The 26,097-nt window shown below is 42.6% G+C and overlaps 1 protein-coding gene across 1 annotated transcript in view; it reads right to left on the bottom strand.

Moving 5' to 3' along the window:
• Window positions 1-3,793: 3,793 nt before the first annotated feature.
• NOTUM (notum, palmitoleoyl-protein carboxylesterase) overlaps window positions 3,794-26,097 on the bottom strand; it is a 62,250-nt gene continuing 39,946 nt past the window's right edge. The window contains exons 4-12 of the mRNA XM_040435559.1: window positions 24,260-24,355; window positions 24,006-24,066; window positions 23,836-23,894; window positions 19,751-19,853; window positions 19,458-19,649; window positions 18,657-18,757; window positions 14,611-14,758; window positions 14,479-14,526; window positions 3,794-4,437 (exon numbers count right to left, since the gene is read on the bottom strand). Of these exons, the coding sequence (XP_040291493.1) occupies window positions 4,137-4,437; window positions 14,479-14,526; window positions 14,611-14,758; window positions 18,657-18,757; window positions 19,458-19,649; window positions 19,751-19,853; window positions 23,836-23,894; window positions 24,006-24,066; window positions 24,260-24,355 (1,109 nt within the window). The 3' untranslated portion in view covers window positions 3,794-4,136. The remainder of the gene's footprint in view (window positions 4,438-14,478; window positions 14,527-14,610; window positions 14,759-18,656; window positions 18,758-19,457; window positions 19,650-19,750; window positions 19,854-23,835; window positions 23,895-24,005; window positions 24,067-24,259; window positions 24,356-26,097) is intronic.

The following is a 26,097-nucleotide window of genomic DNA, read 5'->3' as shown; positions in this document are numbered from 1 at the left end:
ATGAGCAGCCATTTCCGCTACGAGCTTTGTGAAGATCCGCGGCACTATGGAGATTCCAAAGGATAGTACCTGGAACTGAAAATGCCTCAGACATATCTATACCTTCAGTGTCACTCAAGAATTTCTGATGAGCCGGGTATATTGGGAGATAATACGCATCCCTGATGTCTAGGACTACCATATAACCGTCCCTGTATAGGAGGTCCACTACTGACTTTATCGTCTCCATTTTGAATTTTCTGTATACTAAAAACTTGTTTAATCCATTTAAGTTTATGATGGTCCTGAAATCTCCAGTTTTTTTTTTTTTTTACCAAAAAAAGTTGGAGTAGAACCCCATACCTTCTTCTGATGGAGGACAAGAGATAAGAGTGCCTTTTAAAATAAGCTTCTCTACCTCCCTTTCTAGAGCCTCCTGAGCCTACCTCTGTTACAACAAATTTTTCTGGGGGAAGAGTCTTGAATTCCAGCCCGAATCCCTCCTGCAAAAACTGAAGAATCCAAGTACTGTTGGAAATCTTTGACCAGGCTGGGAGGAAGACCAACAGCCTTCCTCCCACCCTGCGTCATTGGGGGTTGTCTTTTTTAGTAGAGCCGGGAATATTGCCCTTGAACAAGAAGCCTTTGGATTTAGAAGAAGAGAACTTCCACCTGGAATCTCTCTTATTCAGGCTCTTCTCTGTACCTGAAAATCTTCTATGATGAAAGGAGGGATTCTGCTTTCGAAAGGAAGAGGGAAACGCTTTTTTCCTATCTCCTGCTTTTTCAAGGATATCGTCTAAAGCGGACCTGAACAAGTATTTTCCTTCACATGGAATACTACAGAGTCCATTCTTAGACGCCACGCCCCCTGACCAATTCTTAAGCCAATCTCTGCGAGCCGAATTAGCCAGGGAAGATGACCTAGCAGACAATCTAACTGTGTCAGCGGAAGCATCCACCAGAAAGTCAGCTGCTTTGGCAATAGCCGGGATAGATTCTAATAACTGATCCCTAGGAGTCTTATCCCTGATCTGGTCTTCTAACTGCTTCACCCATAAAATAAGGGCCCTAGCAGTACAAGTGGCCGCTATGTTAGGATTAAGGGAGGCCCCCGCTGATTACCATGTTCGCCTTAGGAAGCTATCTGCTCTCCTGTCCATGGCGTCCTTAAGCTGCCCTAGATTATCAAAAGGCAAAGATGATCTGCGTGAAACTTTAGCCATCGGCACGTCAATTTTTGGTGCAACGTCTCAGAGTACCGAATCCGCAGAGTCAAAGGGGTATTTGTGTTTAACAGACAGGGGAATAAAATTAAGTTTGTCTGGATTTTTCCACTCGTTTGTTATCATAGCTGCCACGTTCTTGTGAATAAAAAAAACACAATCTCTTTTTTCTCCCTTTCAACCCCTCAAACATTACGTCCTGTACTGATCTTACTTCCTTGGGGTCCTCAATATTCATTGTAGCTCTAACGGCTTTCAAAAGTTGATCAATGGGAAAGCGTGGTCTACCGCTTCTATCTTCATCCGAAGAGGAGTCGGAGGAAATTTCCCCATTTTTGTTATTAAGGTATTTCCATACAAACTAGAAACGTCCGATAATTTTTGCTCAGAAGGGGATCTGTCTTTGCTTCTGTGGGCTTCTTTTTTGGATTTAAGGGCGTTACCCACTTCTTCTCTAATCAGCCTTTTAATGCATTGAGGGGGACTCTTCTGCTATAGTGTTTTCTATGCAGGAGCGACAGTAGTTTAACATAGGATGGGGGAAAATTGGCTTTACAAATTCCACATTCCTTATGTTTAGTTTAGCAGACACCTTCCTGGGTTTTTCCTAAAAGACAATATGCCATAATGAACCCACAGGTCACTGAAAAAACATTAAGGTGGATAGAACCCCCTGCTGTACATACCCTCCAACCATACCATGGTGCAGGGGTAGACTGTTCCTTCTGTGCCTCTCCAACGTCCTCCATGCTGTACAGAGGTCCACACAAGCATTAGATCTGGTCCTTCCAGCAAGGATCCACAGGCCGCTCTAGCTGGGCTTAATGTGGCCAGAAATTCAAATCTCCCGAGCTCCAGCGCAGTAGGAGACGAAGTATCATGAGATCTCGCTCTTGCTCCGTGGTCTCGCGATGCTAGGGACCGGAAGTGCTATCGCCGAATACCTGCACTCCCGTCTTCCCCGACAATCACGCTGATCACGTTAGGCAGGAGAAACAAAGGAAAGGGAATCATCCAGAGGTATGTCACCCTCTCCTCTTCAGGGAGCGCGTAGCGGGGAACTCACTCAGCACACTCCCTAGCTCAGCCGGCGAGTTAGGCTACTTTCACACTGGCGTTTTGGTTTCTGTTTGTGAGATCCGTTTCAGGGCTCTCACAAGCGGTCCAAAACGAATCAGTTTTGTCCTAATGCATTCTGAATGGATAAGGGTCAGTTTAGAATTTATCAGTTTGCCTCCGTTCTGCCTCCATTCCACTCTGGGGGCAGACACCAAAACGCTGCCTAACGATGCGGAGGCAAACAGATCCATCCTGACACACAATGTAAGTCAATGGGGACGGATCCCTTTTCACTAACAGAATATGGCACAACAGAAAACGGATTCGTCCCCCATTGACTTTTAATGGTGTTAAAGATGGATCCTTTTTGGCCATGTTAAAAATAATACAAACAGATCTGTTTTGAACGGTTGCATGCGGTTGTATTATCGGTGCGGATCCGTCTTTGCAGATCCATGACGGATCCGCACCAAACGCGAGTGTGAAAGTAGCCTTAACTTGGAGAGAAACTACTCCCCAGCAGATGCTAGTAGGAATCCTCTCCTAGGACAGGAAAGCCACTGAGAAATGGAGAGGCCCCTCCTTCTTAAATATCTGTGGGTTTCCTGTCCTGGGCAGAGGATCCTCTCTCCTGGTGCGGTCATAGGACGAAGGAAAAAATAACAGTTTGTCGGCTTAGGTATGGTCATAATTATCATTGCAGTGAATGGAGGGACAGCTGTGCATATTGGGATTGCTCTTCATTTGTTGCTATGGGACCTCCAGAAAATAACAGATTGCTCACATGGCTACTTTCAGAAGTCCTATAGTAGTGGATTAAGAGGATGCCACACATGTTCTCAGTTCCTGGCAGGGCATTGTTCTTGAGTAAGGAGTGAGTCCCTCCTCTGGACATTTATGGTGTATCGTATCAATATTCCATAAATGTCCTAGATGGGACAACCCCTTCATAGGACTGCAATTTCTCGTGATACTAATTCACTACATTATTCCCCTATACATCAAAGTCCTTGACAGATTGCAATTCACATCTCAACCACTGGGTGCTCACTGACACATATAGCATAAATAACTCCCAACAGAATCACAAAATCATGTCTTGTTTTCAAAGCTGGTCATCTCACAGCAATCATCTGAGGATGGGCCGAGCCAAGAGAAAAGGTAAGAAAGGACACATCTAGAGTTTGCCTAGCAGGGGCCCAGTGCCCCATGAAGGGAAGAAATGGAGTATACTGGAGCTCCCAGAGGAACTCAATTAAACAAAGGAACAGGATATACCAATCTGGTTGTATTGGAAATTATGGCCAACAGCTACCCATTGAGTGGTAGAGAATGCTTGTCCCCAGATATGTAAGAAAATGACAGAATTACAGGCACTCAGGATATTATTATTTTTTTATTAATGAGGGAATAGTTTCCATGATACAGGACATGCAGGTACTATTTACAGCTGTACACAGGGCAGCTCTCCTGCCCTCATTCATAAATAGGATTTACAAACTCCAATAAATAACATGGCTCCCCCGGGAATGAGGTTTGTTTGCTTTGTTTTATAAAAAAAAAAAATATATATCTTACAAAAATTATCTAAAAAAAATTCTTCTTCTATAGGTCTCAGACTCAAGTCACTATAGAAGAGGGCACATTGATGTCCCCACACTGCAGTGGGGTCTATGGCAGTCTGACCTCTTATAAGACCACCCATTTATAGTTGGATAGTGGCTCTGCTCTAAAGCTACACTGACCAAAGCCTCATCTGACAATGACTGGTCACTTCCTCTTATCCTTTCATGCCCTCATCGTTTCATCATCGTCAGATGCCTTACCCCATAAATATCAGCCCCCCACCATTTTACGCAGAGCTTACCCTAACTAGCTACTAAGCACGCCCAGCAGTTTACTTGGCTCCATGCCTTGTTGGCTTGCCATCTTCTGAACATCAAACCCAAGATGCATGAGAAACTGGACCACGCTCATCTCCTGCCCGGTGAAGTGGTCGCGGATGGAGGGGCAGGTGGGGTTACACTGTGGCCATGGGCAGCTGTCCATTAAGTGGTAGGGACATCCCTTTAAGGGGGTCTTGCTGTTCTTATTGTTTTCCTGAAGACTGCGATCCCAACAATGCAGTGCACGGGGTAGAGATGTCCCACGGACCTGCACTTCTGTCCAGTGACTGGAAAAAAATAAAAATATATATATATAATTAACACTGTAAGTGAACACATTGACAACACTTGTGCTGAATCACACACATGTAAAGCAGTAAGGGCCCAAATGACACAGAAAATAAGACTTATGAGCACAAAGTCAGAATACCACTTAAAGGGGTTATCTGGAGATTAGAATTGATCACCTATCCTCTGGATAGGTCATCAATATCAGATGGGTGGGAGTGCTAGGACAGTGGCGTTGCCGTGCATCGGTCACATGGCAGCTCAGCCTCATTGAAGTGAATAGGACTGAGCTGCAATACCAAGCACAGCCACTATACTGCGCTGTGCTTGGAGAGATACTAGGAGCCGATTGTACTCACCAGAGCTTCAGTGAGCGCGGTGGCTCCCTGTAACAGCCAATCCTGAAGATAGGTCATCATTATATTTACAAGGATAACCCCATTAGAACCCTGTGATTTTCTGTTGTGTTTTTTACTACCTGCCTTCGGAGAACCAAAACTTTTTTATTTTTCTGTTCACATATGAGGGTATGGTTTTTTCAGGACAATTTTGACTTTCTAAAAGCACCATTTAATATTCCATACGATGTTGCAGGAAGCTAGAAAAAAAAATCCAAATGCGTTGAGTTCCCTATGTGGTAAAACTGACTTGTGTCCTTCATTTTATGGGTCAATTCGAGTTCGATACCAAGGTTTTTTACAGTAATAAAAAATTCACAAACTTTGCAAGACTTCTCGAAGTAATAACTTTGGCTCATCGGAGCCAATACATTATAATACTATACGGAGATTCATATTCGATTCGCTCATCCCTAATTATATAGTATATATAGTATAAAAAAGGTCTGGGGGTCAGAATATGGTGATGCAAAGAAAAAAAATGAGTTTTTTCAAAGTTGTTTTTTTTTTTTTTTTTTTACTACTACTGAAAAGCAAGAAAAAACTATATAACTCTGGTATCATATACCAGAGTTATATAGTTTTTTCTTGCTTTTCAGTAGTAGTAAAAAAAAAAAAAACTTTGAAAAAACTCATTTTTTTCTTCTTCCGCAATACGGAAGCGATCAGTACTTTTGATTGATACCATGTTGGAGTGTGTACGGTGTTTTGATCACTTTTAGGGCTCGTTCACACGACCATATGTCTTTTTCAATGTTTTGTGGGCTGTTTTTCACGGATCCGTTGTTCCGTTTTTTTGTTTCTGTTGTGTTTCCGTTTCTGTTCCGTTTTTCCGTATGGCATATACAGTATACAGTAATTACATAGAAAGAATTGGGCTGAGCATAACATTTTCAATAGATGGTTCTGCAAAAACGGAACGGATACAGAAGAGATACGGATGCGTTTCCGTATGTGTTCCGTTTTTTTTGCGGACCCATTGACTTGAATGGAGCCACGGAACATGATTTGCGGGCAATATTAGGACATGTTCTATCTTTCAACGGAACCTAAAAATGGAAATACGGAAACGGAATGCATACGGAGTACATTCTGTTTTTTTTGCGGAACCATTGAAATGAATGGTTCCATATTCAATTTTTACGGGGATGTGAAGCGACAGACGGACATTGGCGCTTGGACATTTTTATTTATATCTCAATTATTCTGTTTGCTATATCGGATAAATATTTTTAGCGTTTTCAGACACGACGATATCCATGATGTTTATTTATAGTTTTTTTTTGTTATTCTGGGTAAGGGGCGATTTGAATTAGTTTTTTTAGATTGAAAAAAATAAATAAAAAAAAACTTTCTTTCTCAATTTTTTTTTAAAGAGAAGCTGTCGTCACCACAAAATGCAATTCAATATGAAAGCATCATGTTAGAGCAAAAAATGCTGAGCAGATTGATATGTATCTTTGTGGGAAAATATTCTGTAAAACCTGTAATTTATACATTTACACGTTTGCTTTTTCTAACAGCTATAGGTACAGGGAGGGGATGTTATCAGTGACAGCTATCTGTCTATGCACACACAATGCCATCAATCACACCTCCCTCCTGTACTAATACTGTTCACAGGCAGGGAAAAATTAAAATATATATAAATTTATATATTACAGGTTTTACTGAATCGTTTCCCACAAAAATATATCTCAATCTGTTCAGCTCCTCCTGCTCTATAACATGGTGCTTTCAGATTGCAGAGGTGACTATATTAGGCAATCATTATATTGCCATTTAATCTCCTCCATAATGGGGGAAAAAATGAAAAGAAAAACCTCAAAAAACAGCATGCAGTGTGCAAAAGAGAGGCTTCTGTTAAGCAGTAAAAATTTATGTGTGAAGTAAGCCTAAGGCTGGTTTCACACGGGCGTTGCGGGAACATGCACGATTTTTCCGCACGAGTGCAAAACATTGTAATGCGTTTTGCACGCGCGTGAGTAAAATCGGCATGTTTGGTACCCAAACTTCTTCACAGAAGTTCGGGTTTGAGTAAGGTGTTGTGTAGTTTGTATTGTTTCCCCTTATAACATGGTTATAAGGGAAAATAATAGCATTCTGAATACAGAATGCATAGTACAATAGGGCTGGAGGGGTTAAAAAAAATAAAAAATAATTTAACTCACCTTAATCCACTTGTTCGCGCAGCCGGCATCTCTTCTGTCTTCTTCTTTGAGGAATAGGACCTTTGATGACGTCACTGCGCTCATCACATGGTCCATCACATGATCTTTTTTTTACCATGGTGATGGATTATGTGGCGGACCATGTGATGAGTGTAGTGACGTCACCACAGGCCCTTTTCTGTGCACAGCAAAGAAGAAGACAGAAGAGAAGCCGGGTTACTCGAACAAGTGGATTAAGGTGAGTTAAATTATTTTTTTTATTTTTTTTTAACCCCTCCATCCCTATTGTACTAAGCATTGTGTATTAAGAATGCTATTATTTTCCCTTATAACTATGTTATAAGGGAAAATAATAATGATCAGGTGCCCATCCCGATCGCCTCCTAGCAACCGTCCGTGAAAAATCGCACCGCATCCGCACTTGCTTGCGGATGCTTGCGATTTTCACGCAGTCCCATTCACTTCTATGCGCACAATATAGAACATGCTGCGATTTTCACGCAACGCAAAAGTGATGCGTGAAAATCACCGCTCATGTGCACAGCCCCATAGAAATGAATGGGTCCGGATTCAGTGCGGGTGCAATGCGTTCACCTCACGCATTGCACCCGCGCGGAAATCTCGCCCGTGTGAAAGAGGCCTAAGTCTACTTGCGCACATTATGAATTTGTAGGCAGAAAATCATTGTGAAACCGATTAAAAACGTGCTAGAAAACGCACAAATCCATGGATTGTTGAAGATTTCCTGCTTAACAAACCCCATTGAAGTCTATGGGGAAAACCACTGTATATGTTGGTGCAGAATCGCGCAAACTGAAGTGCTGCAGATTTTAAAAACCGTATGACAGCTAAGACTGAGTTTACACTTCAGTTATTTGGTCAGTTATTTCCACCAGTTCTTCTGAGCCAAAACCAGTAAAGAAGCCTACACAGAAACCAGGTGTAATGGGAAAATCTGCAGCTGTTCTGTGTTTTTGACCCGAACCTGGTTTTGACTCACAATCACTGATGGAAATAACGGACCAAATAACTGAAGTGTGAACTCAGCCTATGGTGTACAAAATATGCAAAGTGGGCCCAAAGAAAACCGCACATAATTCACAATGTGTGCAGGTAGCCCACGGATTCTTGTGTGGAAGAACCCCAGCGTAATACATCACCAACAAAGTTTGAGACAAATCTCCCGTTCACTTGGCTTTTTTCATTCGATGCAGAAATTGACCTGCCGTGTGGATTTTGAAATCCGCAGCAAGTCAACTGTTCATGCGTATTTCACTTATTTCAATGGAAGGGCGAGATCTGTGGCAATACCACATCAAATCTGACCCCCCAAAAAAACACAAGAAACACATGCATAAAGGACAACTGGCTTAGTTGCCCATAGGAGCTGTGAAAAATGAAAGGTGTAATCTGATTGGTTGCTATGGGCACCAGCTTTGATAAATCTCCCCCATTGACATCAATTTTGCATTTTGAAGACGAGCATAGGACATGTTCCATCCTCGGCGGATGCTTTCTGCATCCGTATGTCCGTTCCACAAGAGACAGAACATTTGCTATGCTTGTCCACAAAATTCAGACCCATTGGGGTGAGATTTATCAAACTGGTGTAAAGTAGAACTGGCTTAGTTGCCCATAGCAGCCAATCAGATTCCACCTTTCATTTTAGACAGCTCTTTTGGAAAACGAAATGTGGAATCTGATTGGTTGCTATGGGCAACTACGTAAGTTCTACTTTAAATCTCCCCTATTAAGGCCTCTTGCACACGAACGTGTGCAGCCCGTGGCCGTGCTGCGGGCCGCAATGCACGAACACCCACCGTGGGGCAGCCGCAGCGGATCGCGGGGCCATTCACTTTAACGGGTCCGCGATCCAGCTGTTCCGCAAAAAGATACGACATGTTCTATCTTTTTGCAGAACGGAAGTACGGGATGAAACCCCATGGAAGCACTCCGTAGTGCTTCCGTAGGGTTCCGTTCCGCACCATTCCACATCTCCGGAATTGCTGACCCATTGAAATGAATGGGTCCGCATCAGTGATGAGGAATGCACACGGAACAGTGCCCGTGTATTTTGGATCTGCAAATGCAGTCCGCAATACGGCCACGGAGTGCAGACATTCGTGTGCAATAACCTTACCTTTTTAAAAATGCAGTCGGCACAGGAATTGCATCCATCAGTACTTTTATCCAGCTTCATGCTAAATATATATATATATATATATATATATATACACATAGACACACACACACACATATACATACATAATGTAATATAAAAAGTGACACTATTATATCAGTGGGGGAAAAAAGGGGGTCAGTCAGCACATCCCAATGTGCAGGTGCACGCTGCCATGGCTAGAAATACAAAGAAAAAAATGCGATGCAACAGTACTCTGCAAACCAAATAAAGTAATTTAATGCCATAGTTATTATTCTGGTGCTAATGCTAAGCTTATTTTGAAAATATGAGATTCTTGGCAAATACATTTTGTACAAAATTATTGGGGCCCGCCTTCCGGCGTCAAGGCGATCTCTGTAAGATGGGAACCTAATACTAAATTCTACCAGTTATGTGCTATAACGGCAACCATAAAATTCAGGGAGTGCAGGTTCCACATGCATGCTGGGCCCACTCTGCCTTTTACAATTTTTTGGTGCCATAATGGCCTCCATTAAACCCAGGGAATAGACCTGGCCATTGAACCTTTAGCTAGATTTCTAGAGGATTCTGAACTGTACTCGGGTATCACTATAGGCAAGAAGGAGGTCAAGCTGGCTTTGTATGCCGATGATCTTTAGATTTTTATGGATAAGCCCCAGCGACATCTAGGCCCCCTATTGGAGTTCCTACGTCTTTTTGGGTCCATTTCGGGTTTATAAAATAAATTCATCCAAAAGTAAGATCCTTGAGTTGCACGCCACGAATCCCCCACAGTTCTGGACAGATTGACAGCTGTTAAGAAACATATTACTTACTTAGGGATTAAAATTGGTAAGCTCCCAGGGTCACTGTACCAGCTAAATTACCCTCCCCTCATAGCGAAAATAATATCGGAATTACAGAAATGGCATTAGCTTCCCTTGTCTCTCCTTGGTAGATGTCAGCTCATTAAAATTATGAGCTTCTCTAAGTTGCTCTACCCCCTCCAAACGCTTCCGATTTTATTGAAACACACTGATGTCACTGCTCTGAATAAAGCGTTTACCACGTTTCTGTGGTCCGATAGGCGCCCTCATATCTCTCTTTCAAAGCTCATGTTATGGAAACCGGAGGGAGGAGTGAAATTCCCGAACATACGGGGATACAATCTATCCTGTCTTATGCGTCATATTTCAGATTGGGTGCACAATACTGACCTTTTCTCAAATAGAGAACTAGAACAAAACCTAGTGACTCCTTGGAATTGAGTAGCGTGTCTACATTCTAATCTGGCCTCGCTGCCCAAGGACATTAAAACCTTGCTTTTACTGAGAGATACGATAGCAGCCTGGAAGGCGATTAGGAAAACAGTAGGTTTGCCTCATGCAATCTCTAAGTGGATGCCGCTGTGGGGTCATCCTGAGCTTCCTCCGAGGATTAGCTCGGGACCTTCTGAGCTGTGGGTGTCTAGAGGGCTGACAAGGGCGGAACATCTGATGCACCAAGGGGAGAGGCGATGGCTGACCCCAAAGGAATTGAAGGAAAAGTATGCCGTGCCGGATTCCCATTTCCTGCAAATAATGCAGATAGATAGTGGGTTTCTGTTCGCATAGGTTACAGGATCTGTCAAAGGAGGCTACTACGAACTCCTTTGACGAGGTCCTTAGTTTCTCCCCTCAAACAGTTTCCCTCTCAAGGTTATATAGGGCTCTTTTAGGCAACTTCACGAAGGCTAAGGTATCCACCCTGTTTAAGAAATGGGAACGCATCACCATGGATGATGGGATTGGGGAAAAGATCCTGGAAGGTTGGAGCAAGGTCCGCCAGTGTGTAATAAGTGAATCGTGGCGTGAAACGTATTTTAAAATGATGCATCATGCCATTTATGGTTTTAATTTTCAAGCCTCGCCTCAATTCCCGGATCGCATCACCCATTGTCCAAATTGTAAAATGGTGGCAACGGATTTCTGGCATGGTATCTGGACATGTAGCAAGGTAGTTCATTTTTGGGCCACCGTGGTTGACTATGTCAAGAAACTTTGGATGTTGGAGTTACCTATGGAGCCCCAGGCTCTGGTCTTTCATTATATACAGTACAGACCAAAAGTTTGGACACACCTTCTCATTCAAAGAGTTTTCTTTATTTTCATGACTATGAAGGCATCAAAACTATGAATTAACACATGTGGAATTATATACATAACAAACAAGTGTGAAACAACTGAAAATATGTCATATTCTAGGTTCTTCAAAGTAGCCACCTTTTGCTTTAATTACTGCTTTGCACACTCTTGGCATTCTCTTGATGAGCTTGAAGAGGTAGTCCCCTGAAATGGTCTTCCAACAGTCTTGAAGGAGTTCCCAGAGATGCTTAGCACTTGTTGGCCCTTTTGCCTTCACTCTGCGATCCAGCTCACCCCAAACCATCTCGATTGGGTTCAGGTCCAGTGACTGTGGAGGCCAGGTCATCTGGCGCAGCACCCCATCACTCTCGTTCATGGTCAAATAGCCCTTACTTTCAAAGTTTTCCCAATTTTTCAGCTAACTGACTGACCTTCATTTCTTAAAGTAATGATGGCCACTCGTTTTTCTTTACTTAGCTGCTTTTTTCTTGCCAGAATACAAATTCTAACAGTCTATTCAGTAGGACTATCAGCTGTGTATCCACCTGACTTCTCCTCAACTGATGGTCCCAACCCCATTTATAAGGCAAGAAATCCCACTTATTAAACCTGACAGGGCACACCTGTGAAGTGAAAACCATTTCAGGGGACTACCTCTTGAAGCTCAACAAGAGAATGCCAAGAGTGTGCAAAGCAGTAATCAAAGCAAAAGGTGACTACTTTGAAGAACCTAGAATATGACATATTTTCAGTTGTTTCACACTTGTTTGTTATGTATATAATTCCACATGTGTTAATTCATAGTTTTGATGCCTTCAGTGTGAATCTACAATTTTCATAGTCATGAAAATAAAGAAAACTCTTTGAATGAGAAGGTGTGTCCAAACTTTTGGTCTGTACTGTACGTCTTGAGGGGGGACAGCCTGACAGTCCAACTCAGATCCCGATAATCTTACATTCTGTACTACTGATAGCCAAAAGAGTTTTGCTTCAACGATGGCTTATGAATGCCATGCCAGATGTGCCTGTTGTGGTCTCAGAGTTAAAGGTATTGTTGGGCTTTGAAAGAATAGAGGCATCGAGGCACAAGGAGTGTTCAGCTTCCAAATTTTTCAGCAAATGGCGCACTTTCATTGCCGCACACTTCAGTCCAGATGAGATTAAGGATTTAGTCAAACCTTTTCAGTACACATCCTGGTATCTTAAAGCTTCCCTAGGTAATACTTTGGGTTCCCTGGCAGTGTAGCCCTGCCTTTCCCTTCCCTCCCTATGCTCCCCCCCCCCCCCACCTCTCTCCTTTCCTCCCCGGATCTTTGACTCTTGTCTTATTTATTTCAATTAAACTGAAAAATGCAGTCAGATTTGCATGTACAGGATCCGTGTCCCTATGATGCTATATTTGACCCCTCTGCTCCTGTTTCGGGAAAAGTGGGGAAAGTATGTTACTGTATGATATGTGGGTACATGACCCTTGCTCTTGTTCTTTTGTGAATCTGCTTCAAATAAACAGAATAATATATTTTTTTAAAACAGGGAATGCAGGTACCAACATGCATGCTGAGCCCATTCCATACCTCTCCTGGTGCCAGATGGCTTCCAATAAATTCAATGCGAGCAGGCTACAGCTTTATACGGTACTTACACTAATTAAAATCAGCCTGTGGGGCAGACAGGCTGGTCAGGAGTGCAAGACTAAATGGAGTCAGCCGCCCACACCTCAAGTACCTCAAGTACATCCCAATGTGCAGGTGCACACTGGCCCAAATAATTTTGTACAAAGTGTATTTGCCAAGAATCTCATATTTTCAAAGTAAGCGTAGCATTAGCACCAGAATATGTTCTATAACTATGGCATTATTGTACTTTATTTGGTTTGCAGAGTGCTGTTGCATTGTGTTTTTTTTTCTTACTATTATATCAGTATTACATTTTCGCTAGGTGACCTGCAGCCCTATGGAAAATCTTAGAAATGAGGATAACGAGTAATGCCAAATGCATATCGATATATTTAATTTATTATTTCAATCCTAATCCGTCAGCAATTTTTTTTCTAACAGGAAAGCATTTACAAACCCCACCACTAGATGGAGCTCATGTTCTTCTCATTTCCATGGTGTCTTTTCATATATTGCTATGTGTTTGAGGACTGGTAGACATTCACACATGGGCTTGAACCTTCTCTCTGTGAACCGTATATTATTTGGTAAAATAGGTGCAGACCACATGATAGAAAAGCTCCTAGGCTCAGGCAAGGATTTATAGCTGCGGCTGATTAACAAGTAGAAGCAGCTGAGAGAAGGGGAGTGGTGGTCATGGCAGAAATGGGAGTAGTAGTAGTTCAATGAATAATATTTCTAATAGAAGTAGTGGGATAGTTACAGACCTGGACCGTCCATGGAACAACATGCAGTATTACGGGGGAGCTGGGGGGGAGGATTACATAAAGGGGGTTGTCTGGTTTTAATGGTTCACCATTTACTGTTAGATTACAGTCTGGAGCCCTGTACAGACACCTCTTATGGACTTTGGACTATTGCATCCAGATAAGACAACTACTGTATATGCAGCCAAATCTCTCCTCTCATCTGATGGTCTGCTACAGTGTATCAGTGTAGGTAAAATGTATCAGCCTGGAAATCCAGAAGATTGCATACTATGGATACAATTGTAGAAATCTCAGCTGTGAAAATAAGGGGTTTTCATTCTATGGAGTAAGGCAAGAATGTGCACATTCACTGACAGCAAGCAGGTCTTAAAATGCGTTGAAACATTTCTGCTTTAGTTACATCAATTAAAACCGACACTTAGGGTACATTCACACGACCGTGTTTTTTTGCGGTCGCAAAACTCGGATACCGGCCGTGGGCATTCCGCATTTTGCAGAACTGACAGGTCCAGCGTTGTTTAGAAAATGCCTATTCATGTCCAAGCTCACCTCTGCGACACTTGAATAGGAAGGAGCCATCCCATTAAAGTGAATAGGACGGCTTGTAATTACATCTGTGAAGTCGACGGCGAGCAGGTAAACAATGAAGGGAAAGCAACGCTGGCACAGTGTGTGCCTTCTCTTCAACCGGCTGATTGACGGGGGTGCCAGGTGTCAGATCCCCATCGATCTGATATTGATGACCTAGCCTGAGGATAGGTCATCAATTAAAATAACTTGGACAACCTCTTTAAATATAAGGAGAAGGATGAGACTTACTTCCTTGTGATGACTTCATGAGACAGACAAGCAGGAGCGAAGCTGGCCCTACAGGAAGAAAGACCATGGTCAATGTCTTAGAAGACCAGCACAGCGGTCAGAGCAGCAGTCAAACCAATTTTGAATACATACCCAACATCCTTCAAGGTGCTGCGCAGCTCACGACCCAAGTTCTGAATGTAGTTCCACTGGTTTTCCTGCACTGGCTGCCCACTCAAATGGACATTGTCCACAGTCAGCTGGGCCTCATCAAATAACCACTGTACTACAAATACAGGACCTGCAATAAAACAACATATACGTCAAAAACACTCAGGCTGTGGGGCATGATGGGAGCTGTAGCTTTGCAACAGTGGGAGAGCCACATGTAGCCGTTAGCCCGACAGCTATCCAATGCATATGGCCAACCGAAGAAAAAATTATTAAAACACAACTGCACCAATTAAATGGCCCCCAAAATATCAACTGGCTGACTGTAAAATAATAAACACATAATAAAACATGGGCCTTTCACGACCTGTAGAAACACAAGTCATGTATGGATCTTGACCTTTTTTCACATTACGAATAGGTAATATATTTGTGAGAACACGCGCTCGCCATCAGCGGGTGATATATGCATTTCAAAGGCAGACACAAATAGATGCGGCCATGTCTGGCTTACAGATGTCAAGCAGCTGGTGACACATGGCCCCTGGATGAGCATCCGGGACCCGATGCAGTCTGCCACACCATGCTAGTGATCAACTACTCCATGGACAGGAATGCAACCTGAAGATATAACACGTAGATCGCTGTACAGGTCACCATACAAAATACACTTTACTGGAGGATCTAAAACCTTGTGTCTGCCCAAAAGAGCAAATTATATTGTTACTAAGCTTCACATTGATGGATCTAAATATGGCTTTAAAGGAACAGGTCCATTAAAAAAAAAAAAAAAAATTACTTATATGTGAATATTCTATGTAATTTTACATATATAATGTTATAAAATATGGGGAATGGTTTTCTGGACATCATTTTTTTAAAGTCGCTCCATGTATTCTATTTCCTGTCACAATTCATTAAAGGGGTTTTCTGATGAACTATCCTCTAGTTAGGTAATCAGTATCTGATTGGTGGGGTCCGACACCTGGGACCCCCCTCCGGTCAGCTGTTTGAGAAGGCAGTGGTGCTCCTGTCCTGTTATTGGCGAGGTGAGAGAAGGCCATTGCGCTCACAGGAGTGTCTCTGCCTTCTCAAAATACCTGATCGTGGGGGTCTCGGGTGTCAGAACCCCACCGATCAGATACTTGATGACCTATCAGTGAAAAAAATCTCAGAAAACCCTTTTAAATTCCTCTTTGTTTTCACTTTTAGCATAGTAGTATTCTTGATTAACTCTCTCAGTCAGACCATCACTGCGACCAGAAAGAAGACCCCTGTATTGACCCAATGAGAGCATCACATATTACACAAATCAATGCAGTGCTCTTCAATGGACAGAGCTGTCTTACTGGTATTGCAATTCTACACCTACTATCATCATGAGGATTCAAACTACATCCCTCACAGCAGCAGTAAACTGACAATGGATCTATCTATCTATATAGGAGGTTTTCTCATTTGTGTACAGGAGGACAATATTTTATATTTTCAATGGTATAGTAATGCCAACATAAAAATAATAATTGTTTTCTACGAGTTAAAAAAAATACCCCTTTATGATGGTAGTGTCCCTTTCACCTACTTTGGGACAAGGCTGAGTCATTAAGTGACTGGTTGCACACCAAACAGCATTAGAGCTGTATAAGGTATAAAGCTCCTCATATGGAGACATTTTCAGCAAAGGCTGAGCTACGGATCTACGATTCAGCCTCCATTACTTTTTATGGGTGAAAAACAACGGTAATAGGTAGGCAACGGTAACCCATTGGCATGAAGATTATGCCATTTGGTCCAAACTTCACTTCTAAGGCTATCTCCATACATAGGGCGTTCTCTCCCGATCCCCACACCTTACCCATATTCAAATACGCACTCGCCTCAGCCGAGTCCTCTGGCAATGGCTTACATTCCCAAGAACAAACCGTTCGATCTTTAGCTTCCCCAATATCTACAGAACAGGCAAGTTGGGAGGTCCAGATAAACATGGATCAAACGTATATATGGCCAGTTCAAGGTGCCTCATTTCCAAAGTGGCCACGCCAAATTTCTGTACAAGACTTTATTTTTATCAATCTAATTAAACGTATGAACTTTATATAGTGAGAATCCTAAACCGGTAGCCCAAATTCTACTTATTTATATTGAAGAGTATTATAATTGATTCATGGGTTTTACATTTCATTTTATGCACCCTAATATTTTACTTGCTCTCGCAGCTGCTACTTGGCATTGAGTACTACTATTTAGCTTGTTGTGAACCCAAGACCTTCTCATGCTCTCCTTTGTAGATCAGTAAATGAGCAGTTTGTGTATATTGAAAAGATGTCAAATCAATAAGGCTACTTTCACACTAGCGTTGTTTTAATCCGGCGTTCAATTCCGACACCGGAACTGCCCGCCGGATCCGGAAAAACGTGTGAAAACTGATTACATTTGAATCCTGATCAGGATTTTGATCACAATGAAAAAATGCATTGGAAAAAACGGATCCGCCATTTATGGACTTTAACTTTTTTTTCACATTTTTCGGGTTTAACATGCAAAAGCCGGATCCGTTTTGACTGAACACACAGCGCCAGATCCGGTGTTAATGCAAGTCAATGGGAAAAAGGCCTGATCCGGCGTTCAGTCAAAGTGTTCAGGCTTTTTGGCCGGAGGTAAAAATACTGCATGCTACGTTTTTCTGAAAAGCCTGATCAGTCAAAAAGACTGAACTGAAGACATCCTGATGCATCCTGAAGGACTGATTCTCCATTCAGAATGCATGGGGATAAAACTGATCAGTTCTTTTCCGGATTTGAGCCCCTAGGACGGAACTCAGAGCCGGAAAAGAAAAACGCTAGTGTGAAAGTACCCTAAGTAATATGCTTAGTTTTTTCTTCGCTTCAGAGTCTATTTTAAAACAGACCCACACAAACAATTCAACATAATTTTGACAATAAAAGCCTGAAAGTTTATATTTCATCGAAATAAAATAAAAATATTAAAGGTGCTATCCAGGAATTTGATAGGATAGGTCATCAATATCAGGGTTCTGGGGGTCAGACCACTGCCATTCAGCTTTTTAAAGGGGATGCAATGCTCACAGGAGCTCTGCGGCTAATATTGGTGACTTAACCTGTGGATAGACCATCAATACCCAATTCCTGAATAACCCCTTTAACTTCAAAAAGATAAAATAGGTTTTTCAACTTTTAACTATCCTCTGGTGGGGGTCCATCATCCAGCACCTCCACGAATCAGTTGTTTACGGCAGACACCAATGCAGGAAAAATAACAGGACAAATTCAGAAGCAATGTCTTTCCATTGTGTAGAGGCCATGCCAGGTTATATTAATTTGAAAGGGAGCTAAGCTGCAGTACGCAGTCATAGCTACTACACATTGGATGGAGCTTTTAGCTTCTGGCTCCGCTCCATCTACTTTGTTGTTTCTGGCACCAGTGGCTGCTGCAAAAAGCTGATCGGTAGGAATGAGGGGACCTATACCAGACAGCTATTGAGAACCTGTCTTCAGGTGGACCTTTAAGTTGAAAACACTCTTGCATTATGGAACACAGATGAAGGCACATAATGGACAAGTCCAATTTAAAGAGGACCTTTCACTAGTTTAACTAAAAACTAACTATATCAGTGGGCAGAGCGGCGCCCAGGGGTCCCCCTGCACTTACTAGTATGTCTGGGCGCCGCTCCGTTTGCCCGGTATAGGCTCCGGTGTCTACAGCTCCCTCTGTTGTACGGGGCGGAGTTTTTGTATTAGGGTTGTCCCTTGCTGCAGCGCTGGCCAATCGTAGCGCACAGCTCATAGCCTGGGAGTCCCAGGCTATGAGCTGTACGCTACGATTGGCCAGCGCACAGCGCCCAGACGTACTAGTAAGTGCAGGGGGACCCCTGGGCGCCGCTCTGCCCACTGATATAGTTAGTTTTTAGTTTTTAAACTAGTGAAAGGTCCTCTTTAAACTCAAGTCTGTAATGATTCTACCAATATTGGTCTTGTTCTCCAATTTTTGTAGCTTTTTGTACTACTTACTTCTTAGGGTTGGGTATATCTTGTAGCCAAAGAAGCAGTTCCACTCTTCACCTTCTTTGAACTGTTGCTTACACCTCTCTGGAACAAGCCCATTCCAGTATCTGATACAAAATAAGGTTTTTGTCAGAGACAATTTCACAGCAATACTTATATGTTAGAACCATGGTCCTTGCAGCTACACAAAACCTGCATAAAGACTATTGGCTAATATGTACTAAAAAGGAGGTTCCATAGAGACCTTACCAGGAGAGAGTTTCCAAAGCATTTAGGGTGGCATTTTCTGATGAACAAAGGCCCAGTTGGCCTCATCCACATGGAGTCAATGCCTCTATTAACCTAGTGGAATATGTATATAGACCCTCTAAATCAATGAGCACTTGAAGGGAGGACTCCAGTCTATAGTCCCTCGACTGCAAATTAGGTGTTTTCTGGAGAAAAGGTACTTCTAGAGTCAGACTGGCCCACCAGAGGATCCTCTGCTCAGCCCAGGCTTTGAAGCTATAGTGGGACCCAAAGATAAAGGAGAAAAAACATTTGGAGCTGACTTTGGGGCCAATAAATTTCCACTCGGGTCTATTTCTTTGAATCAAAATCTATTAGACTTTGTTGATGATATGAGGTTAGGGCCTTGAGAAATAAAATTTCCTCTGTAGGGCCCAAGGAACTCCATTCCAACCCTGGGTACTTCCATAGAATGTTATAGTTCAGCTTATGTTCCCAAATGTAGTCATTCTGCAAGCTAAAAACCTTTTAGATTGTAATACATGTACAGATCATCTTCATTCTAGACTGTTCCATTACCTGATTCCTCTCTGGATGGCCTCTGTAGGGGCACATGTCATAATATCTGTGCAGTCAGTCCTTCTATACTGCTGGTTATCGAGAAACCAGCCAGAATCCGAAAGCCCACGTACTTGGATCCCGGTATAACCCAGTTCTTCTAGTTGCTCAGCCACCAGGTCTACATTTAGAAGAACGCCTGTTCCACCAGCACTAGTATGGTAAAGAATAAGAAATATTACAATATTTTATAAGAATCTAGTCATATCCGTCTTTTTTTCAACAAAATTTCACATCATCAAAATCTGACTCACCTGCTTCCAGCTAAGAGAAGCACTTTGGCTGTGTCCAGCCCTTTCCCCAAAAGTTCCTTCACAACCTCTTGTATAATAAGTGAACCCATAAAAGCATAGTCACCTAAAATAAAAGAACAACTTAACATACAACTTTTCAGAGCCTCAATAAAAGGTTATCCACTCTTGAGAAATCTTTCATAAAGTGCACTTTTAGGGGAGATTTCACACAACACATTTGAAGCTGAAAGACACATGACCAAGATTTTGTTTTTTGAGGGGGGGGGGGGGATCTGCATACTGTTTGTATGTTCTCCCAGTGTTTGTGTGCGTTTCCTCTGAGTACTTCGGTTTCATTCCACACATGAAAAATAGAGTATGCCCATTTTTTTGGAATTCAGATTCATGAGCCCCAATGGATAGATAGGGACAGTTGTGAGTGATGGCAATATTTGTACAGAACTGTGGAATGTGTAGGTGCTATATAAATGGCTAAAATAAAAGCAACAGTACTAGCCACCAAGATGCCTATATAATATGGAGACAGTAGTTAAAGGCTATGGACACCTTTGTGGGCTTTTTTTTTTTTTTTTTAACAATAGATCTTTATTAAATAGTGTATCCATGTGTCCTCTACTGTCTGCACTTTTTCTTCTTCACAATGAAATTTGTGTCTTCTTCACAAATTTGTGTCTTCTTCACAATGAAATTTATCACAGGAGATGTTTGATGGCTTAATCTGCAGCCCTTATTTCTACTTTCCTGAGAGTTCAAGCATTCAGTTAAGCTGAATTCTTATCAAATGAATAAGAATTCAGCTTAAATAAAGCTGGGCATATACAGGGAGTGCAGAATTATTAGGCAAGTTGTATTTTTGAGGATTAATTTTATTATTGAACAACAACCATGTTCTCAATGAACCCAAAAAACTCATTAATATCAAAGCTGAATATTTTTGGAAGTAGTTTTTAGTTTGTTTTTAGTTTTAGCTATTTTAGGGGGATATCTGTGTGTGCAGGTGACTATTACTGTGCATAATTATTAGGCAACTTAACAAAAAACAAATATATACCCATTTCAATTATTTATTTTTACCAGTGAAACCAATATAACATCTCAACATTCACAAATATACATTTCTGACATTCAAAAACAAAACAAAAACAAATCAGTGACCAATATAGCCACCTTTCTTCGCAAGGACACTCAAAAGCCTGCCATCCATGGATTCTGTCAGTGTTTTGATCTGTTCACCATCAACATTGCGTGCAGCAGCAACCACAGCCTCCCAGACACTGTTCAGAGAGGTGTACTGTTTTCCCTCCTTGTAAATCTCACATTTGATGATGGACCACAGGTTCTCAATGGGGTTCAGATCAGGTGAACAAGGAGGCCATGTCATTAGATTTTCTTCTTTTATACCCTTTCTTGCCAGCCACGCTGTGGAGTACTTGGACGCGTGTGATGGAGCATTGTCCTGCATGAAAATCATGTTTTTCTTGAAGGATGCAGACTTCTTCCTGTACCACTGCTTGAAGAAGGTGTCTTCCAGAAACTGGCAGTAGGACTGGGAGTTGAGCTTGACTCCATCCTCAACCCGAAAAGGCCCCACAATCTCATCTTTGATAATACCAGCCCAAACCAGTACTCCACCTCCACCTTGCTGGCGTCTGAGTCGGACTGGAGCTCTCTGCCCTTTACCAATCCAGCCACGGGCCCATCCATCTGGCCCATCAAGACTCACTCTCATTTCATCAGTCCATAAAACCTTAGAAAAATCAGTCTTGAGATATTTCTTGGCCCAGTCTTGACGTTTCAGCTTGTGTGTCTTGTTCAGTGGTGGTCGTCTTTCAGCCTTTCTTACCTTGGCCATGTCTCTGAGTATTGCACACCTTGTGCTTTTGGGCACTCCAGTGATGTTGCAGCTCTGAAATATGGCCAAACTGGTGGCAAGTGGCATCTTGGCAGCTGCACGCTTGACTTTTCTCAGTTCATGGGCAGTTATTTTGCGCCTTGGTTTTTCCACACGCTTCTTGCGACCCTGTTGACTATTTTGAATGAAACGCTTGATTGTTCGATGATCACGCTTCAGAAGCTTTGCAATTTTAAGAGTGCTGCATCCCTCTGCAAGATATCTCACTATTTTTGACTTTTCTGAGCCTGTCAAGTCCTTCTTTTGACCCATTTTGCCAAAGGAAAGGAAGTTGCCTAATAATTATGTACACCTAATATAGGGTGTTGATGTCATTAGACCACACCCCTTCTCATTACAGAGATTCACATCACCTAATATGCTTAATTGGTAGTAGGCTTTCGAGCCTATACAGCTTGGAGTAAGACAACATGCATAAAGAGGATGATGTGGTCAAAATACTCATTTGCCTAATAATTCTGCACGCAGTGTACATTAGATAGAAGCAGTGGCGTGTCTGGGTGCTGACTCTGACGGGGGTGCCAGCTGACCCAGAAGCAATGAGCGCTTTCATCAATACAGATGGAAGCGCTCATTGCTGAAGCGCTGACACCCACATACTGCGGTGGGGCAGGGAGTGGAGCGCATAGTTCCCTGCCCCGCCGCCAATCACCGCCATGACGTCATCACGCGCGCCTGTGCCAGGACTCAGCAGCACAGTGCTGGGACTCTGCGAGTAAGCGCAGGTAAGTATTTAGCTTTTAGGGTTTTTTTCTTTTATGTGCCAACTTTGGGGGACATGAGGGGGCTGGGGTGCACACAGAACTGAGGACGTGTGGGGGGAAATATGGTGGGATACTGTGTGGGGGCAATTTTATTTTATGTCTTTGGGGGACATGAGGGGGGGTGCACACAGGAGGACGTGGGGGGAATATGGTGGGATACTGTGTGGCACAGTGGGGGGCAAATTACTATATGGGCAATGTGGGGGACACTACTGTGTGGGGGCAGCATGGGAGCCTTTTTATTGGGGAGGCACTGTAGGGGCCATTCTATTTTTTCTGGGACACTATACAGGGATTATTGCCTGGAGCACAGTATTGGGTGTTATTACTGGGGGCACTCTAGGGGACGTTATAGCTGCTGTAGACACTATAGGAACATTTGGGGTAATTTATCAAACTGGTATAAAGTAGAATTGGCTTAGTTGCCCATAGCAACCAATCAGATTCCACCTTTCATATTTGACAGCTCTTTTGAAAATCCAGTTCTACTTTACACCAGTTTGATAAATGACCCCAATTATGTCTATTAAAGTCACTATTTTTTCAGCAGTATAGTACCTGGGCATTAGGGGGCACAACGGGCACAGTATTGGGGGTGGCAGCAGGATGACACTGTGGGGACACCAGGTTGGGGGGTTGATGGAGAAATTGAGAAATCTAACGTGTCTGTGTTACAAACTCTGTAGAGACGAGATGCGGCTGAAAGAATTTCTCATGGCGGTCTAACGGAGGAGAAGAGGAAAGAGAAGGTCTACATGACAGGAGATGTCCCTGGATGTAAGAGGTATGTGGTCAAGTATTGGGGTGGGGGGGGTGCCAGAGAAATGACCCGCCCCGGGTGCCAAACAGCCTGGGCACGCCACTGGATACAAGTTGGTTGATGGTTGAACACCAGTTGAAGAAACAAACATCTAGTGAACATTTGTTTCTTAAAATATTAAAATATAGCCACACACACTTTAGTCCATATTGGCCGTTACAGTTGTTCAAAACTGCCCATATACGTTCAATGAAAAAAATAATAATAATCGGGCAAAGGATGAAAGATCTTTATGGTAATATTCCTTCAAAGAAAGATCTTTTGTCCATGAATGATCTTATTTGAATGAAAGATCTTTCATCTGATGAAGATATTAAAAGCGGCAAACTTCTTTTCAAATGACAATGGTCTCTCACCTAGCGGTTATAATGATCATTGGTTGAAATCGTCCATTCTGATCAACTTTAGACTAATATACATGGCCACCTTAAATCCCTAGGAGCCTTCAGAAAATTTGAGACGAGGGGTAAAGAATGAGGCAACAGAGCAGCTCCTAAGCTATAATAAGGAAATGCCTTAGAATAATTGAAGGAACCAGTTGTCTTTTACCCAAATATAACAATGCCCACTAAGACACAGGAGAACATACTTTTTTCAGATTTGGGTGAAGCTCCACTCCAGACGTCACTGGAACAGTACGGGATGAATCTGCAAAGGGAAGGATCACCGTAGTGAGTAGAAATTCTCAGGTAAAAGACAGGCCTAGCGGATAACTAATATGAATGTATTAAGGTGGACAAAGACGCAGATAATACTTACACCATGTTAGCATTCCACCAATGTGGATTCTCCTCGGGCTGAGTTGACAAAATTCCTGAAGCTGAAACATGAAATGAAGCTTGACACAAACGAATGATTGCCACACGAACTTACATGCATGACGTGTAGGTGACTAGTAAGTGTAAATTACAGAATGAGAGGAGTTACATGGATGGAACAATGCAGACGGAAGACGTATTTGCATCCTGGGACAAGTGGATCCCAGTCACAATACATAGTGCAGGGTCACTCACCTTTTTTAGTGGCTAGCCATCCTTTCGAACTCATGAATCTTCTCATGGTGTCATAGCGGAGGTCACAGTTCTCACGGCTAATGCAGTACCAACCACCTTTAAAAAGGAGTAGATATCAGCACACAAGGAAGCTGGAGACCCAATAGCACAACATGTTATGAGGCCACTTCAACTGGTCACAGTTGCCTGTAGAATCTGTCAGATGTGCTTGTAACTTAATTTCATGACAAGAACCTTACCTTCAGAATGGCTTTTACACATTTACAATGCAGAGCTTTACAAGCCAAAGACGACAATCTCTGCGGGACCTGTAATGGCCGTATTTGTTCTAACTCAGCTTTCCCAAAATGGATATAACCACAAAAATAGGGACAACTAAAGCTTGAAATGCAGTGGTACACATGCATTTGTGCTAACACTCAATTCAGCTCTATAGTCGAGTAAAGCACTTGGCCATCTGCAGCAGTCCTGTAGAGTTTACATGGAGCGCCACCGTGCATGTTTGATTAATGCACTATTCAAATGGAGAGCAGGGCCCCCCCCCATGTCTTGTAAACTGTGGGGTTCCCAGCAGTCGGAATAGCACCAATCCAAAACTTATAGCGGGTGCTGCATCTCCTTAAAGAGACCAGTCCTGTATGGAGACTGACTGGAGGTACTCCAGAGACATGGGAAACAAACATGCAAAGATGTATCTCCCATGGAAAAGAACCATATCACCAGCGCCATCTATTGGAAGTTGCTTTCTATGAGTCAAAAGCAGACTTTCCAACAAGCCTTGGAATTTGAAAAGGGAATATAGCCAGACCAGATATCCATCCGTAGACGGCTGCCTCATGGTGCATGCTCCTCATCCATATGGAGTAGGATACTGGCTGGCTTAGTGTGATTGCTTGGAAGCAGCTGAGGCAAGGTGATGAATCTCCTTAAAGAGACCATTCTTGTATGGAGACTTACTGAACATGCTCCATAGTATGGAGACCTATTGGCAATGCTCCATGGGAAACGAATATGCAAAGAGACCAGTCTAGCTGTCTAAAATTTGAAAAAAATAACTAAAAACTAAAGTAGTAACACTCACCAATCCCCCATTACTCTAGTGCCATTTCTTCTAGGGTCCCTGCTGGTCTTCGTACTTTCTGTTCCAGTGATGAGATGTTGATACAACTCTGGTCACAGCTGTGACCTCAGCCATGTCAACCCATCACTACTACAGTCAGGGACTGGTGGCAGTGGTAACACATTGTGCTGACCGGTCACTGCTGCAGCAGGAACAACTCAGACCAGAGTGGGACCTGGGAAGTATCAGTACTAGAACGGTGGGGGACTGGGGTATTTTAGAGCATACTAAGTTTTTAAATTTTAATTCATTCATTTCCATTTACGGTAATGATTTTTTAAAAGGGGTATTTTGCTTACAGTTATCCCCTATCTGCTGGAGAAGGGATAACTGTTAAATCGGTTTGGGTTCGACTGCTGGGACCACCACATCGCAAGAATTATTTTATAGCATTCCAAGTAGTTTTCCTTTTTTATTTTGGGTGGCTGGACAACCCAGTTTAATTTTCAATAGAAAAATTGTGACGTTTAATGTATAGCTATAAATGTTATTCATGTATATTGTACAACCCCTTTTCTCATGAGCCTGTTTAGGGCATATGGACATTATGGAGGTGGGTTCTCTGCTTGTGGTCCTCCTCCTTTAGCCAGGATGGAGAAATGCTGCTCAGAAAAGTGCATCCGGGCCGATCAGTTGATTGCCAGCCGGCTGCTTTGAGGAAGGGAACTGATCGTTGCAAGTCAGAAAAAAAATCAAACATTGTATAAGCAGGACTAAT

The sequence above is a fragment of the Bufo bufo genome, chromosome 6, assembly GCF_905171765.1.
Source record: "Bufo bufo chromosome 6, aBufBuf1.1, whole genome shotgun sequence".
In the NCBI taxonomy this organism is placed as follows: domain Eukaryota; kingdom Metazoa; phylum Chordata; class Amphibia; order Anura; family Bufonidae; genus Bufo; species Bufo bufo.
The sequence above is the reverse complement of the archived record's forward strand: the minus strand, read 5'-3'. Positions and strand labels throughout refer to the sequence as shown.